Genomic DNA, 16,260 nt, shown 5'->3' with positions numbered 1-16,260 from the left:
TCGGGATATGCCATTTCTCATTAAAGTTTTGATTTTGTGAACTCCTTTTTCTTCTAAACTTACCTCAGGGGGACAGGAGTTAAGAAAAGGGAAAAAACCTCGGAAAACTTTGATTGCGCAGTTACGACAGGGTAGCAAACTGCACGCCATTCAGCATGCTTAATCAGTTTGTGTCCATTGATGGACAAGTTGTTTTTCTATTCGACACACCCTTTTTGAAATTATTTATAGAGAAACAAAATTAATTACTTGGTTACCTTGCCTTGGGAGCAAAACGAAATTCCTCAGTTTGGCCCGTATCACCGTTGACCTTATCGTTGGCTAGCCGACAATTTCGTCGAAAAATATAAATTACAGCATCCCCCCCCCCCCCCAAACGGAGAAGAATATTACAATCTCCATTTTGTTTCTATCTGCCTCCTCTTCTTGTTGTGTGGAGTAATCGTGTGACATCCAACATGGTTTTCCAATTCAAGTTATATAACTATAATTATTGGGGGCGTGATCAAAAACTATTCGAGACGATGGGTAGTGTGAGTTCTTTTTGATTGAGTGAAACAGACTGCGAAAACCGTGTTAAGTCGGACACGACGGGAACGATCCGGCTTGGTTTCCGGTATTATTGCGGTCGCAGTTCTCATTGGCTACTGCCAAAATGCGTTCCGACTCAATACATTCCATTTGTGCACACGACATTCCGTGTATACAATACAGATTTCATTGGCTGTAAATAATAAGCATGATTAAAAAAAAAAAAAAAAGTTTGAAAGAAAATGTTTTGCACGGACCTTCTCAATAACCCACAAATGGCTCGGAATGGAAACACCTCAAATGTACGCATTTATTCCCAAAGGCAAAGTAAAACATCTGTCAAAAGGAAGACAGTGTACATCTAGAAGACTTAGTAGATTAATGAGAATCTGAATGAAATATAATTGAGCTAGCAATTAGCTATGAGATAAAATCGCTTATCGCCGAGTCACGTACCTTTGCTGTAAATTTGAACATTGCCCTTCTTAATCGTCATATCCTGGAGAGACTGATTACGAATAGATCGACTATAATTGTTGGTACATCAGACGATTTCCTAAATCTGAATAAAAATAAAATTATTATTTTGTAGGAACTTAAGTCATTATGTACTCTAAAACAATTTACCTGCAATTCATAATAGAACACATGGTGCAAAGAGCCACAAAATGAAGGAACAACAGACATTTGATTATTCATCATGATCACGGTGGCTATTATTCCGCATTACTGGGTTTGAATGAATCAGCGAAATTAAAAACGTTAAAACAGTTTTTAAAAAAAGAGAAAAAAAATCCACAATTCGTCGTTTATGTACGGACAGTAATGCAATCCGCCACCATATGGTTTTACACCATATGCATTTTATAAACGGGCAAAAAAACATTTTATGGTGTCGAATCCAACACCCGTTCCGGTAATTATCTAGTTCTACATCAAAGCACTTTTTTTTAATCAACAAATTTGGGAGGAGTCGAAAGAAAATGGAGCGAGTGCCATTACGTATTGAGTAAATAGCTCTCATGTATTGAATTTGGGAAGGTTTTTGTTTTCACTGACACACAAAGGAGGAAAGGGATGTTATTGCTGCAAAAAAAATAAATGGTGAAACTTTTTTTGGGGCAAAAAACAAAATCGTTGGATTTAAAGAGACAAATTATCTTTTTTTTCGTTGACCGGGAAGAAGTTATTTTGAAAAAAAAAAAAAAAAAAAAAAAAAAAAGTAATAATTAAAGAAGAGGGTATAGACTGTATAATAATATGTATCACACTGTGTAGAATAGTCGCGACAAACGAGAAAAAATTGAAACACAAAACACGCAGGCAATTGTCGGGATTAAATCGACGCGACGGGGAAAAGAATAGATGATGTTATGGTGTTGGTTAATAATATTGCAACGATTTTACCGAATATGGGTCGAATGGGAAGTAGAAAAACGCAAAGAAATTGCTTCCACCTTCATCTACACTTTCCTCAAGTGATGCAAGAAATGGCAAAAGTCGAACCCCCCGAAATCAAACTCCATCAGCACCCTGTTCATGACAAATGATCCAGGCCATGTCGGAGTAACAAATGTTTTCCATAGTTTAAAAGTAAGATTTAAAGAGAAAGATAGAGAGAAATATACCAACTGTACACTACCCAAGGAAGGGGAGAAAAAGGGAAGGTAAATAAAGAGAGTACACGGCGTCTCCATAGGCATCGTGAACAAAGAGGATCGTTTTCGAGGCATAAGACAGAAATCGATTATACGACACGCACCGTTGGTGGAATGAATGATCTTACACAACTTACAGTGGTAGGGAAAGAGGATAAGAATGATAAGAAAGAAGAGAAATCTCTACAGGAAAAACACACGCAAACAAGAAATCTTTTTTTAAAAGATTATCGGCACGTTTAATCTACGCCGGCGAAGCCCTCAGATCCTTCGATGGCTTTGATCAATTTATCTCTTAGCTGTTGGTAACTCTCGTAAGGTGGCAAGTCCAAACGATTGAAACTATTGACAACAGGAAAACAGAATGCATCGTCAAAAATCTTGCACGGTCTTTCGTTTTGCAAAGGAATGAAAAATGCAACTTACCAAGTGTGAGCACGGGGGAAGTTATTTGGCGTGCCCCATTTCTCGATGGTAAACGGCTGTGGGCCATTGCTGCCGTACAGCTCTTTGAATCCATTCATGGGAACACGAGATGTCCCCGTAACAAACTGCAAGACTCGAGAACGCATTTCGGGATTGAACGATAAAACCACCTAAAAAAAGGAGAAATATCCGAATTGAGGTTTTGACGATGTCGATAAAACAACTTCAAGAAAAGACGAGACTTACCCTCCAAAACCATTGCACTACCATGTGGTTAGCATTGTAATCCCCTTTGTAATTGGAGTGTTCTCTCCAATCTTTGACATCAATGGTACCAATACCACACATCAATAATTCGAGCTCATTTTCATCAAAGATCTTGAGCATCGACAAAGGAATCAAGTCCTTGAAACCGTCAAGGAAGGCACGCATCTGGGCTTCAACGCGGGACACGAACCTCCATTGGATCACCAAACTAGAGAGAAAAACATTGGTAGATCATCACTAGAAGAAATAATTTAACCTAAATAAAATTACTTGATGTATTCATGTTTATTGTCATTGGTGACAGGAATGTTGGTCCCGTTAGGCTTTAGCTCGCGCTGGATTGTTTTACCGAAGCTTTCTTCGTCAACAGCAAAATTTAGATCCAACTCGCTTGGATCGTTCTCTTTGATCCAAACAAGAGAGTTGAAGTACTCAGTATCGACAGACTCCATATCTTTCAGCTCGATGGGCTTTTCCAACATCATTTTATAAAATGGGCGAATGAAAAAGCCGTCGAGCAATTTGCCGTGATAAACTGCCATGCCAGCAACTCGACCGATGAATTTGAAATAAGACAGATGGTCTTCGGTACACAATCCAGACATTGGGTTGATTTGCAGCGTGTAATTGTCCCTGCAGGCAAAAATAAATGAATAAGTTGAAGTTGCAAACCATTCAAATTTGTAACTTACATAGCAGAATATTCAAAGAGGCCGTAGTATGGGTTGAACATTTCTTTAGAGAGAAGAAAGAACCATTCACGAGCAACACCGCCGTAATCGAGTCCGACTTCACCGTCAAATTCTACCCAGAGTTTCGTCTTGAGCAGCTCCGGTCGGGCGACAGTGTTGATAATTCGATACGAATCTTCCAGTATAGAGGCTCGATGAACTTTAATTTCAAACTTGTTTGGAATGTTGGCCTGTAACAAGCGGAAAAAAAAAAAAAAAAAAAAAAAAATTAAACCTAAGAACGCAATCAATAATAGATTGTAGGCATTTAGTATATTACTGGTTTCTTAAGTTGCGACTTGAAGAAGTCGTACTTCCTTTTATAGTCACGTGAGTAAGGAACAGCCGGTCCAGCAATATTAGGATTCGACATACGTGGGTCTTCCCATTGGGTAATTCGTGTATCTGCATGTCAAGAATGTATCAAGCGTCAGCTGTACGAGTACCACCTGACGGAAAATGCCAACTTACTATGATCAATGTAGAAGATTCTGCCATCATTATGGATTCTTTCTTCCCATCCTTCCGGAAGAGGTCCCAGCGCTTCATCTTGGAAGTTTTTGTTTCCAGGGCTCCTGAACAAACAGATAATAGAATTATTGAAATGGCCTTCATTTGTGGCTTTGTTTTTGTTTGAGAAGCCCAAAAAAAAATACGAACTGGCTCTGCCGCGGAAGTGTCGACGGTCTCCCTGATCTTGGGTCCACCCAAGTTGTAGCCCGCTTGTTATGATCGATAAAAAATAGACGTCCATTTGGAGCAACTTGCACTGTCCAACCTAGATGTTTCCAAACGAGAAGTTTGCAGCTGTACACGTACGAGGAAATGAATGATTCACGTACCTTGTGGTAGTCCTTCACTGCTAGGAACAACTACAGGTCTTGGTGGGGTTGGAGACGTACTATTTGCAACCTGTTCTCCACCGTCAATAGACTAAAATTTGAGGGTAAAGATACGGGTTAAAAATCACGCCATGAGGAAGGTCAGCATCGAAAAAGGAAATCAGGTTTCATTCTAATTACCGTTACGGAGTGACGAGGTGACGCTGGACTAGGTCTTGGACTGCCATTAATTTGTACATCTCTTAACTACAAATTTCGAATAAAACAAGAGGAGGTAAGCACAAATTCAATTAAGCTGACTGTAAGTTTAGCATAGTCTATTAGCTCGACATTCTACATCGAATATTTCTAGCTTTTCCTACAACTGTAACAACGCGCAGAGGCAGGCTAATCAAACCTGTTCATCGCCCTCTGCAGTATCATCCCAATAATCATCGTATTCATCATCAAATTCGTCCCCGTCATCATAATAATCATCAAGTTCTTCATCGTCATATTCATCCTCCTCAAATAATATCGATTTTCCCGAAACAGCATGCAGAAGAAAGTGGCAAAATTCGTGAGTAGATATCAACATAACCGGGAGACCCAATAAAAACGAGATCAACTCTACCTGATCAGCAATACCAGCGGCTGCATCTAGTCCAGCTTGAAGCGGATGGGCATCGTCCGATATGTGATAGCGTCGTTGCATATCTGATCCAGCAGTTTCAAGGTTACGCTCACGTGCCAACTGCTGTTCCTGAATCACAGCTTTAACGGAAAGAAAAATTCGTGATAATACTCATAAAATAACAAGCCTTCCAGACTGCTCATTTACCTGGCTGGATGGACGGTCTCTCCCACTGGGTGGTGCGAGCAATATGATTAACGTAATAGGTTCGACCGTTAGCATCTTGACGTTCCTCCCAACCAGAAGGCAAAGGGACAGATTGGGCCGTTGCATTGGCGACGTCTGGAGCGGAAGAACTTCCCTGAACGTAAATGGGCTGGAATAAAAATCAGCATATTAGTATACGAGAATATAAATGTAAATATTTTAACTATTTTAATCAGATTTACTCTAGCTGGCTGTTCTACTTGTGCCTGTCCAGCACTATTAACACCATCTGTCGAATCAACCATTTCCCAACCAGGTTCGGGATCCTGAGTTTGAGGCTCAGTTGCAGCGACAGAATCATTGGCTACCGTAATCTCCGAAACTTCATTTGGATCAGGGATGTATGCATGATATAGTTGCAGATGTCCTTTGACCTTGGAACGCGCACTGTTTTAAGATAAAGGGCATTAACATTAAGCATGAAAGCAAAAATAAGAAACAGGAATTGCAATCTATTAGCATAAAATAGCATGTACCTTCGTGGCCGAAGAATGTAATATTTCCTGGGTATACTTGTATCTGGTAGTTCCTTTGGAAGTCCAACCAAAGGAAGTTCTACCATTCCCAGAAAGTCATCTCGGGTCAAGCGATTTTCATCAAACACCTCCATCACTAGCTTATGTTCTGAAGGTTTGACCCGGAATATGAATTCTTCATCCCATTTCGGATTTAAGGTCTGTGAAGTAAATGATTAAAGTTAGAAACAGACTACTGGCAGCACTGTGGTGTTGCAACATACCCTTTTCTTGGTTCGTGTCAACACTGAATCAATCACTTGTTCTCCATTATTTGCCACCAAATCAATTCTCACATAAGGGTCACTAAATTTAAGAAGAAAAGTGAGGACATGAATAATACAACAAAAACCACACTTTGTTATTACCTTGCTCCAAATATGTCTTTCTTGCAAAGGTTATGCCCAGCAATCACACGTAAACGAAGTAAACTTGTAAGCTCAGGCTAAAAGAATAAATATCAAATCATGTACAGACTTACAAACAGAAATTTGCCTTCCTTTCAAACAAAAAAAAAGTAAACAAAATCTGATTTCGACCAGATTTGTCCGGGTTTAAGGTTTCATATTTCGGTATTTAGACACGTAGTACGTACCATTGCGTTATTGAGCCCATAGACACGACTTTCGGCCATGCAAACTTTTGAATTTCCCGTGACTTGATGCGATAAAAAATGAGTATTGACTCTGCAGATTTTCAAGATTTAAAATTGAACAAACTGATTGAAAATGAAGTTTTTCACGCCCCAGCCCCAGCGTACAACACAACCAGAGAGCAGACAACTTGTATAGTTGTAGGCAACGAAAGACGAAAGTCGACTCGAGAACTGATGAATATCAGCTGATGGAGAATTTCGTCAGTCACGTGACCCATCGATGTGAGTTTGTGACAATGCTCTACTAAATGCGCTCTTGAAAAAAACGAAACATCGCACATGCTTGAACTCAATTTATTTCTTTGTTCGAAAGTGGTCGGCTGTAGATAATACGCTACCGTTTACAAAAAATTGAAATGAGGGGCGTAATTATATAGAGAAATTTGCCCTACAATAAACACATTCAAAGCAACCTACCGTCACCGCGACAGGACTGCCTATATGTGGATTATAATATTAATGACGTATGTGCCCATCAATAGATGACTCGTGATTTTCGAAGCCTTTTGTCTAAGCACATAGTTTTACATAATAGAAACGTTGTAATGAATACAATTCAAAATGATTGGGGGGGAAATACCGTCGAAAAACACATCATGGAGGAAATTTGTCAAAGGTTTTCAAAAATAACCTAGATGACAACGAATTAACTATGTGAAGGCTTTTTGAAATGAAAATACATGGAGAAGCCCCACATAGTCGCGTGAAAAAGAGAAAAGCGAGTAAAAGGTGACAACACAACGAGAGCAGAATCAATACATCGAACAGTCAAACGAGATCTTCTAGACTGAAGTAGCTGATTTCTTTTACTAGATTCTGCTTTAGGTAGATACTTGATTCTGCTTAAGAATAAGTACACATAATCAATTGGAGCCCAGATGGGCAATCGACGCGGCAGAAGAAGAGGAGGAAGTGCTCAAAGTCCCAGGTTGGGCGTGACTTGAACTGCTCGTGCAGCTGCTTGTGTCTGAGCAATCGAGGGCAAGTTGTAGGCTGAAACGTTGAATGGCAACTTCGGCTGGAGAACGTTCTCTCGGCAAGTTCAAACTATTCCTCCATTGAGCAGAAGGAAGTTCGTCGTCGTCTTCTATAAACAAAGCATTCCAATTCAACAGCTGTGTAAATTAAACATTTCTCAACTAACATTACCCCTGACTGAGGAGGCCCCCCCTTCTATCTCATTCATAGCTGGAGTTGAAATACAAGCAAGAACTTCTGCGTAACTAGGAGGAGGTGTTCCCGCGTCCAAAAAATCGCTAGAATCCAAAGTATCGTTGCTCCGTCGTAACATCAACGTGTGACTCATAGGTGTTTCGACTAAATCATTTGACGGAGCGGATGGAACAACTAAAAGACCTGCAACATGAAATATATGCATTCAATTTGTTGAAATACGAAATACAAATTCCTGTTTTTACTTGTGGTTTCGCGGCTGTTTTCACTTTCTTCGATAACTAGACGATTGGATGGATTTTCAGAATAGGGCGGTGGGTTATCTGTGACGGAAGAATTAGGTAGCTTCCACATCATGTAAATTGAAGATTGATTTTCTCCAAGATTCATTAAGGGTTGAGGTTGTCTGTGCACATAACATATAACATCATTAGCCGAAAATGATTACTCCGATAGTGTAACTTTACGCTACCTGCTGAGATGTCCAGTACTACTAGTCAGATCTCCATGATCAAAACTCGCTATACTACTCGAGGGAATTGTATCTCCTTCCAATTCATGACAAGCTGTTGAATAAAATGTAAAAGAATAAAATTGCAGTTAGAGATATTCAATAACATTGATATAAATGCATATTAATTCAGCATTACCTGAATGATTCCGCACACGGCGTCTCTTTAACCGATAAAAGAGGAATGCTAATAGAGCCAGTGAGAGTACAGCAGTGACTGCTGTTGCTATTAAACGTAAACCCAAATCCCCCCCAACCCAGTTCTCATCACCCCACGTAACATCAATGGAACCTTCATCATTCCCTCCTTCAGTGTTGTCCAAGCAAATGAATTCACAGCAAGAACTTCCAATTCTGAAAGATTTGCAATCCTGTGGATGAATTTGTTAAAAATTAACATTTGCTTGACTTTTAGAAATCTTTTGTTGTTATAATGTACCTTGGGAGCAGCACACAAGACCGCTTGGCACCATTTTGGCTTTCCTCCATCACAAAGACAGACTGTACAGGAATCTGGGCCTGGAACATAGTGATTCCCACCAGTGATGGTCCTTCCATTAATATCTTGGCAGCTCTCTCCAAAAACACCGATTTCATCTTCTTGGGAACTATCAGGGGTGGCAACAAGGAACCTTTCACCAGGCATTCTAAAATAGTTGTGTGTGAATATTGATTAGAACCACTTTACATGACTTTCCCCTATGAATTAATTGGCTGCGTTGTTTACCTGGCAGTCACGTCACGCCAAGTCACGAAAGGAATGGGAGCGGAAAAATGTTCCTGTTATGTCAATTTATCCAGGTTTTCAAATACCAGGTCGCCTCGAGAACTTGACTTTGAAAAGACAAGAGATAGTAACAAGCCATATAGAGTATAAAACCACCCTATCTTGTTCTACAAAACGCTGCGCGAAAAAACTAAAACTTATTTTAAGCAGTGATAAATAACACTTTGCTATCAACACTTTATCATGGAGGTATATTCCTGATAAACACACGAGTACGCGTTCAGCTAAAAAATGACACTCTTTACAGAAAAATGAAGTACTAAAAACAATCGACTGACGCGCCACCTAACGTCGAAACCAACACAACAGATGCTAGATGGAGTACAGCAGGAAGTCGTGGGTTGAGGTTTGAGGAGGGAATGCCTTAAAATTCTTTCTGAGTAAAAGTCATCAAAACCCTTTTTTTGGTATGAAGATGGAATGCCAAAGGCAATAAACAAGTTTTTACAGATGTATTAATTCAAACCTATCCAGAAAAAATACTATTCAAGTACTAAGGAAAAAATCTTCTTTGTCTTATACTCCAAATTTACTACGTCCGGTAGTTGAGCGGATCGATGTTCTCGGTTCTAATTAATTATAGTGCTCAAAACAAAGTAATTTTCTACTAGATTTGTTTGTCTTTGTAGGCATCTTAAATTCTGTTTCGTTTTATGACGCATAGCTGTTGGTATTTGAAGGATAGGTTGAGACAGAGTCACTTCTTTATTCAAACTGAAACTTGGTTTCCGTGAATCTATTTAGGTCGGAGCCGTTGAGGTGCGTGCAGAGCTTGGCAAAATTTTATGGCCATGCAGCAGATGTAAACAGACCATTTTCAGCAGAGTCTACATATATTTATTCTCCAACACGCAACCTTTAAAGGAAGCCGATCTGTATGGAAACCTTATCCCTTTTCAGTGACCAGTGGGAGTATTGTATTTTGAGACTCGTATTTCTTCACGCCTTAAAATGTAAACAAATTAAAATAAATACAAAGGATCAACCCTTTATCTCTAGCTATACGAAGTTTATTGGAAACGGATATAGTATAATAACGTTAACTACACAACATTTGACGCTCTTCAAATCTCCGCGCCTCTCTAACAGAACACAACACGTCCGATAGAAGAGACAGCGACCGCATTTCTCTAGAAACGGGATAAATATAACAATACAATCATAGTGTTTATAATATAATAATGATCAAGTAATAGGTTGGTTTAAAATATTCAAAGTTAACCGGAACGAGATTCATGCAAACTTAATATGTAACACATCTAAATCTTCACTTTCTTTTCGTAAATGGACGAGTGGTCGACTAATGCGACATCGGCATCGGATTTGTTCATCGATATGCCTGAAATATAGAATATTGTTTAGAATGCATTTCCAATCATAATTGTGAGATGTGCAAAACACTTTCATTTTTCTTGTTAATTACCTGTTGCCATCTTACGGTTCTTTCTGTGAAGGTAGTAAACAAATACACCAATCATGAGTAGGGATAGTAAGCAGAACCCACAAATGACTGGAAAAAAATTATCATAATCATCAATTTACAAATCCATGAATATATCATTTGCATGTTAAACTAACCTTCAACAACTCTATCCATGCAAATAAACTCACAGCATGACTTCCCTGTGGTATAAAACAAACAATCCTGCACAAAACAAAGAGTATGATTACCAATCCTTCATTAATTCAAAAGTTAGAAAAAAGGTGATTTATCATTACCTCTGAAGCTGCACAGCGAACAGCTTGACACCAAAGGTTCTTTCCATGTTCACAAAGACACAAAACGCAAGGGTCCGAACCGGGAATGTAAGTGCTTCCTATATTGTTACAACAACATATTACATGTAGGACTTGAAAATAAATAAATAATCACTACAAGTTGCGATGCGCAACAAACAGCAGGGATGACATTTGTGTGGGGTTTAACAAATAAGATGACAGTTGGTACCTGAAGGGATAGTAACGTTTTGGAAGTCTAGGCAGTGATCGTCTACATGATTTGAGTTTTTATGTCCGTCCATCACTGTAATCATTCTGTAAATCTGACTTTTTAGTTGTGGTAATTTAACAAACAGTCAAGGGAGACAACAATAACCTCCATTTTGTTTTGCTTGTTCTTCAAATGCCATCTAGTTGCGTGAATCCGTGTTACGGGCGATCCCGGTTGAACGTGCAGCTACCAACCAACAAATCGGAGCTCTATATGGTTTAATAGCCCTACTGGCCTACTGCGCATATTCACGGTCTAGACTGGGTGTGGGTATCCTCTGCAGCTTGCACCAACGGTCAATGGGCCAGGGCCGTTTATATATATTTACACTCAATGAAAACAAACGCGGATTCGTTCTATAAAGTATACACGACATAAAAAAAATTCATTCGAAAAAAGTTCGGCTATTTTATTGCTACATTCAGTTTATTGCCGAGACCTTCGTTCATATTTACAAATAATCACCTTGGCGTTTTATTTGCCTTGAAGATGCTCTTATCAAGGACGTTGACTGGGTGAGCCGTCCGATTGTCTACATCCTCTAATTTCAAAAAGTTGGATTGAGACAGATAAGGCGCGAAATAGGCGTACAGTTGCTGAAAGAATATTTAAAACGGTATAGTAACTATAGTTAAAGTGACAATGAGGGTTGATGATAGGACTAATACGACTGATAATAAAGGTTTGATCAAGATAAAATTTTCACACCTTGTTCCAGTAAGAAAGTTCCATTTTGAGGTGGACAAGGGGCCAGTCAGGCAGTCCCATGTAAAGTAACATGAGGCGAAGATAAGCAGTTAGACTATCAGCTATTTGATGCAACTGCCCTTGACTACTTAGGTAATGAACGGAGCTGTTTGCGGTGCCTTTTGTTACCAAAAGTACGACACTTCCTAATTTCGAAACAGCAATTTTTTTATCCCTCCTTCGATATCCGACACCATTTTTATCTGCTTTATTTGCAGGCTTACCTTGCGAGAAGTTGGTGTCAATTACAAACAATCGTGTGGAGCCATCGTATTTGTCGGGAGTCTTGAAAGGCTCGTTGACCGGACATAATTCGGTCAGGACGTTGATATGCATTTTTCCCACTGGATAATTATGATCTTAACAAGCACAGCATGAGGAATAGTAATATGATGAAGAACGGTTGATTAATCAAATGAATTCGCACCAGCTAAGCGAAACTTCCATGTGAATTCAAATCCGTTTGTAGCTAAATAGAAGCTTTTGACCTCTTCAGGCAACGAAGTGGCATGTAACTGTTCCCAGTGCAACAGCGCAAGAGTTTCGCAGCCATATTTCTCATCCATCTTTAAATCGACGATCCCTTGTATGGATTCTGTTAAGTTAAAAAAATATGTGTACATAAATGGTTTATTAATTATAGATCACTTTAAGCCGATTACTTACGTAAATAGGTGCTCAAATCCAAGGTTAAATAACGGTAAAATTCATTTCGCAGCTGATCATTGAAATTTCCAGCAGGGAAAGCCATCACCTCTCTTTTCGTAGGAACAGTTTTCCGCGTGTCCATGGCAACCGAGTGTAAAATCAAACAAATTATAGTAGCCAACTCATAAACTCAGTTTTTCCTTTTCCCTTTGGCTTTACTTTTATCGAACACACCCGATATTAATTAACCTGGTCTAGCGACTGACAAAACTCGATAATTTATTTTTGTTTTTTCTGATCAATTTCAACAAGGAAACGGAAGGAATTACATAAAAAAATTAAACAGAAATCGCGGAGTTCTGCGCATGATTCCTTTTTCTTGATTTGTTGCCCCACTCGAGTCGACCAATTCCTTTTTATATCCATTTGGTAGTTTGCTTTCTAAGTTACTTAATAGAAATGGGAGAGTGGATCAACTGTATCCAGTTTTCCCCTCACGGCAAGTCGACTACTTGCAAAAGAAAAGAATAAGTAAAGGGAAAACGACACTTAATTTCACCACTAATAAAAAAAAGTTACACATTTTACATCGGGCCACGTCAAATAATTTTGTGACTGGGTTAATTCAAAGGAAAAAAAAAACTAGGTTCCTCGCAATTTTGACAAACTTTTATGGGATGAAAAGGCGCATAATCAAAAAGGGAAGGGGAAAAAAATAAACAATCCGGAAGCGCCATGTTAATAGGGGCACAACTGGAAAAGACAAAATGTTTGTTGTTGTTTTTTTTTCTTTCATTATTTTTCACTACTCAACTGGAACCTCCTGTTGCTTATCAAGTGCTCCTACACGTATGACACATCCAATCGTTAGTCTCTTTTTACAATATCTCGGGTGCTGGAGTCACTATCATGACGATTGCGAAATTTCTTTGCCGTGCAGAGTGCGAGTTTATCCAGAAGGTAGAAAAAATGAAGGGAATATGGGTAGAGAGGAGCTATGGTCTTGTTATTTCTTTGTAGGATTGTTTTTTCTTTTGCCTTTTCCCATTAATTCTTTAGTCATAATCATCTTCAAAGTGATGGGATCGTCCACGGCCTCTGCCAGCGAAACGCTGTGTAGGTCTCTGCTGAGCACTTGCACCGTTGCTGGAATCTTCATCTTCTTCGGTGCTTTCTTGACCTCCAGGTCGTTCTCTGCTGCTGCGCAAGTTGTAAGAATGCGATGGAGCAAAAGAGCTGAAAGGATTACTTGAATTCTCGCGCCCTGGCTGCTGTTGAGACGAGGAGGCAAACGAAGGAGAGGATGATTGGTATGATGGAGACGCTGAACTTGTCGAAGAAGACGATCCCCCACTAAGCGCATTGGTGATCGACCTGAAAATGTGTTGTGTCATGGATTACTGAGCTTGTTTTTGTAATGATTGAGACAGACAGAGCAACGCTGTGTGATCCTATTATGTGACTAACGCAATTACAAGTTCCTTACCCAATCAAGGAAGAAATTACAGATCTCGGACCTCCTGTTTGGCCATCTCTGGTACTATTGAGCCACGAAATTCCGCTTGAACTGTTGGCGCTACTACTACTGCTGGATGACGTACTTGGCCCTGCGGCAGAAGCACTTTCACTCTCCGCATCCTATTGAAAACGGGCATTAAGCGATGAAGACACAAAAATGACTCTTGTCACAAACTTACAACCGAATCATCGTTGAGAGCCTTCCTACAAATCGGGCAGGTCCCGTGTAACTGAAGCCATGGCACGATACACTGTGTGTGGTAATAGTGCTCACACACTAATTTTCGGACTGGTTCAGCAAGTTTGAAGTCTTCCCAACAAACTGAACACTGCAAATTTTGTTCTGCAAAAATTTGTGAATTTGGTTATTTGAAGAAAATGAATGAAATATTTTGGTTATGACTGGAACTTACCGACTTGTTGCTGATCGATCGCTACAGTAGGGATCTGAGAAATCTTATCTTTAGCCATTGGAGGCGGACCTGTGCCATCCATTTGGTTCAGCAACTGAGTTATGATAGCATCTAGGCCTGCCCGGCCAAAGGCATAATCACCTGGATTGCCATACATGAACCTTCAATATTGTAAATATCAGTAGGTGTTACAATTTAACCAATATATCGACCGAACTACTTACATGGGTGAGCCTTGAGCCTGCAACACCGCCGGATCAAAATCGAATCCTGATAGATTTATAATGAATTCTTGAATAATAGTTTCCAAAGGAGCCATTTGGCGATCACTATTAGTCCTCCGTCGAGTTGACCGAACGGGAAGATTAAAAGTTACAGGCTGTCGTCTTCGTCGAGTCGCTGTTCCATTTCCAGCTAGGCAAACCAAAGAATAACATCTTATAAACATCAATGAATCAGTCAGTGATGGTACATGTGAAATGCTTATGAAAAGTTGTCATGAGTTTGTTTATTAGAGAAACAACAACATACCGCCTGAAGATGTGGATGAAGGTTCTTCATCTTCTCTTTCGCCATTATTTGCTGCTTGTGGTACTGTTGCATCACGTAAACTACCAAATAGACTTTGGCTGAGGAGCTGAAAACAAAGAAGTAATAATTAGTATATGGACCAAATAAAAAAATCCTGGTGAAAACATTAGACGATGGCAAACTTACTTCTCCTATAGATGTGACCATTTCAGCATCACCTTCATCACTAGATTCATCGCTGAAAGATTGCTGTGTTGGGAGTTCCATTTCCTCAATAAAGCCACTGTTACATCTTGGACATTTGAAACCCTGTCAAGATAACGTAAAATAGTGTTAATATATTACGAATAAGTTTGCCTGTGACACGTCCCAAATTAGCCCCCCCCCCCCCTCTTTAGTGTAGACAGAAGTTGATCCCAGAACAGGATAGCAATTTAAAACTAATTTCGAGAATCATTCATGTATTCTTACGGGAAGGACGCGAGCGATTTCCACATTACATCGGTGACAAAAGAACCGATTCGACGAGTTTGGCTCCGAAACGGCCGCCATTCTGCAAACAAATAGTCAATTTGTGAGGAGACGACGAACAGTCCTCTCGACCGAAAATACTATTCCTCAACACAGTTCTCGTACTCATCCACAGATGGTGCTTATTAATATCCACGTTGGTTTTATAAAATAAAATTAACTTTTTCCAGTAAATTTAAAGATTCAATCACATAAATGGATTCTTGAAATGAATAAACAATCGTCAAACATTTCAGTTCACTAATTGATTCACAGTGGAAATGCGATCGTGTGGAAGTTATGTTAAATGACTGTGCATGAAGCGTCTGATGTAACATGTATCTTTATCAAAATAATCTCGAATCTATGAACGTGATTTAATTGTTATGATAATTCGCCGTTACGAAATCAATAGAGAGTGTATGACACAGATACAATTCAACACATATTGTGGTAGGCTGTATGGACGGTTTCTTGGCCTATCACTGAATCAAAGTCACGTTTGATTTTTGACCATAACTATATATCCTTGACGTAATAGGTTATTAGTACTGATTGCTGGAATAACATTTGTGCTTCTTGGGGAATAACATCACGCGATGTTTTCGTAGCCTATGAGATGTATATCATAAAACTTAATGAAAAAATGCGGTAATATCAAGAAACGGAAAGCTAACACGGAACCGTTTTCTATTTCTCACCATTGATTTCAGGGAGGGTGACGTTATTCCCATTTACCAGTCGAGTCTATATAACGTTCCAGCATCTAACGTGAACAGACGTCTTCTCATCAAGTCTTTACAATTTGTTTTTCCTTCCAGAATACTGAAGTCCCGATCTGCCGAATCGTTGGATCTGCGATTTAGTTTTCACCACGAATAATTTTGGATGATCCATCGACGTTCCAAGTGTATAGAAAAGCATGGC

At 39.4% G+C, this 16,260-nt stretch overlaps 4 protein-coding genes across 7 annotated transcripts; all 4 read right to left on the bottom strand.

Annotated features, from left to right (window-relative positions):
* Positions 1-1,534: 1,534 nt before the first annotated feature.
* LOC124314001 (E3 ubiquitin-protein ligase NEDD4-like) lies at positions 1,535-6,672 on the bottom strand. The gene is made up of 17 exons (XM_046778939.1): positions 6,446-6,672; positions 6,219-6,295; positions 6,075-6,156; positions 5,812-6,011; positions 5,518-5,722; positions 5,276-5,444; positions 5,069-5,208; positions 4,636-4,701; positions 4,456-4,546; positions 4,274-4,391; positions 4,085-4,188; positions 3,894-4,018; positions 3,575-3,804; positions 3,153-3,515; positions 2,862-3,090; positions 2,616-2,785; positions 1,535-2,531 (listed from the first exon to the last, which is right to left on the bottom strand). Exons 1-17 carry the CDS (start codon positions 6,482-6,484, stop codon positions 2,429-2,431), a joined length of 2,511 nt encoding a protein of 836 aa, XP_046634895.1. The 5' UTR covers positions 6,485-6,672; the 3' UTR covers positions 1,535-2,428.
* Positions 6,673-6,783: 111 nt separating this feature from the next.
* LOC124314158 (integral membrane protein DGCR2/IDD-like) lies at positions 6,784-9,235 on the bottom strand. 2 transcript variants are annotated; one of them, XM_046779256.1, is made up of 7 exons: positions 8,917-9,235; positions 8,629-8,836; positions 8,329-8,560; positions 8,151-8,244; positions 7,924-8,084; positions 7,655-7,861; positions 6,784-7,589 (listed from the first exon to the last, which is right to left on the bottom strand). In XM_046779256.1, exons 2-7 carry the CDS (start codon positions 8,833-8,835, stop codon positions 7,369-7,371), a joined length of 1,122 nt encoding a protein of 373 aa, XP_046635212.1. In that variant the 5' UTR covers position 8,836; positions 8,917-9,235; the 3' UTR covers positions 6,784-7,368. The 2 variants fall into 2 exon arrangements, with proteins under 2 accessions (XP_046635212.1, XP_046635209.1); XM_046779253.1 differs by having other exon boundaries at positions 6,784-7,592; positions 8,917-9,234.
* A 735-nt stretch (positions 9,236-9,970) lies between these two features.
* Positions 9,971-12,088, bottom strand: LOC124314284 (integral membrane protein DGCR2/IDD-like). Of its 3 annotated transcripts, XR_006911079.1 has the most exons (7): positions 11,938-12,088; positions 11,675-11,859; positions 10,925-11,562; positions 10,696-10,793; positions 10,555-10,621; positions 10,400-10,486; positions 9,971-10,315 (listed from the first exon to the last, which is right to left on the bottom strand). XR_006911079.1 is itself a non-coding variant. In XM_046779452.1 (6 exons), exons 2-6 carry the CDS (start codon positions 11,007-11,009, stop codon positions 10,236-10,238), a joined length of 417 nt encoding a protein of 138 aa, XP_046635408.1. In that variant the 5' UTR covers position 11,010; positions 11,072-11,174; the 3' UTR covers positions 9,971-10,235. The 3 variants fall into 3 exon arrangements, 2 of the variants coding, with proteins under 2 accessions (XP_046635408.1, XP_046635407.1); XM_046779452.1 differs by lacking the exons at positions 11,675-11,859; positions 11,938-12,088 and having other exon boundaries at positions 10,925-11,010; positions 11,072-11,174; XM_046779451.1 differs by lacking the exons at positions 11,675-11,859; positions 11,938-12,088 and having other exon boundaries at positions 10,925-11,118.
* Positions 12,089-12,620: 532 nt separating this feature from the next.
* LOC124314122 (E3 ubiquitin-protein ligase RNF115-like) lies at positions 12,621-15,450 on the bottom strand. Its single transcript, XM_046779173.1, has 8 exons — positions 15,295-15,450; positions 15,010-15,132; positions 14,824-14,929; positions 14,517-14,706; positions 14,293-14,453; positions 14,059-14,222; positions 13,848-13,999; positions 12,621-13,735 (listed from the first exon to the last, which is right to left on the bottom strand). The coding sequence occupies exons 1-8, from the start codon at positions 15,373-15,375 to the stop codon at positions 13,417-13,419; spliced, it is 1,296 nt and encodes a 431-aa protein (XP_046635129.1). The 5' UTR covers positions 15,376-15,450; the 3' UTR covers positions 12,621-13,416.
* Between the last annotated feature and the right edge of the window lie 810 nt (positions 15,451-16,260).

The sequence above is a fragment of the Daphnia pulicaria genome, chromosome 10 (assembly GCF_021234035.1).
Source record: "Daphnia pulicaria isolate SC F1-1A chromosome 10, SC_F0-13Bv2, whole genome shotgun sequence".
NCBI classification, from domain to species: Eukaryota; Metazoa; Arthropoda; class Branchiopoda; order Diplostraca; family Daphniidae; genus Daphnia; species Daphnia pulicaria.
This window is presented reverse-complemented; position numbering and strand designations above follow the sequence as displayed.

Excerpts from the sequence above, each read along its gene's own strand:
- LOC124314122 (XM_046779173.1), bottom strand. The coding sequence starts at position 15,375 with ATGGCGGCCGTTTCGGAGCCAAACTCGTCGAATCGGTTCTTTTGTCAC. Across the intron at positions 14,930-15,009 it reads TGGTCACATCTATAGGAGAA|CTCCTCAGCCAAAGTCTATT; the intron begins GTAAGTTTGCCA and ends CTTTGTTTTCAG. Across the intron at positions 14,223-14,292 it reads GATCGATCAGCAACAAGTCG|AACAAAATTTGCAGTGTTCA; the intron begins GTAAGTTCCAGT and ends AAATTTTTGCAG.
- LOC124314158 (XM_046779253.1), bottom strand. The coding sequence starts at position 8,835 with ATGCCTGGTGAAAGGTTCCTTGTTGCCACCCCTGATAGTTCCCAAGAA. Across the intron at positions 8,561-8,628 it reads TCTTGTGTGCTGCTCCCAAG|GATTGCAAATCTTTCAGAAT; the intron begins GTACATTATAAC and ends ATTCATCCACAG. Across the intron at positions 7,862-7,923 it reads AAACAGCCGCGAAACCACAA|GTCTTTTAGTTGTTCCATCC; the intron begins GTAAAAACAGGA and ends TTCATGTTGCAG.
- LOC124314284 (XM_046779452.1), bottom strand. The coding sequence starts at position 11,009 with ATGATTACAGTGATGGACGGACATAAAAACTCAAATCATGTAGACGAT. Across the intron at positions 10,487-10,554 it reads CATGGATAGAGTTGTTGAAG|TCATTTGTGGGTTCTGCTTA; the intron begins GTTAGTTTAACA and ends ATTTTTTTCCAG. Across the intron at positions 10,316-10,399 it reads GAACCGTAAGATGGCAACAG|GCATATCGATGAACAAATCC; the intron begins GTAATTAACAAG and ends TCTATATTTCAG.
- LOC124314001 (XM_046778939.1), bottom strand. The coding sequence starts at position 6,484 with ATGGCCGAAAGTCGTGTCTATGGGCTCAATAACGCAATG. Across the intron at positions 5,445-5,517 it reads AAGTAGAACAGCCAGCTAGA|CCCATTTACGTTCAGGGAAG; the intron begins GTAAATCTGATT and ends TTTTTATTCCAG. Across the intron at positions 4,019-4,084 it reads AATCTTCTACATTGATCATA|ATACACGAATTACCCAATGG; the intron begins GTAAGTTGGCAT and ends CTTGACATGCAG.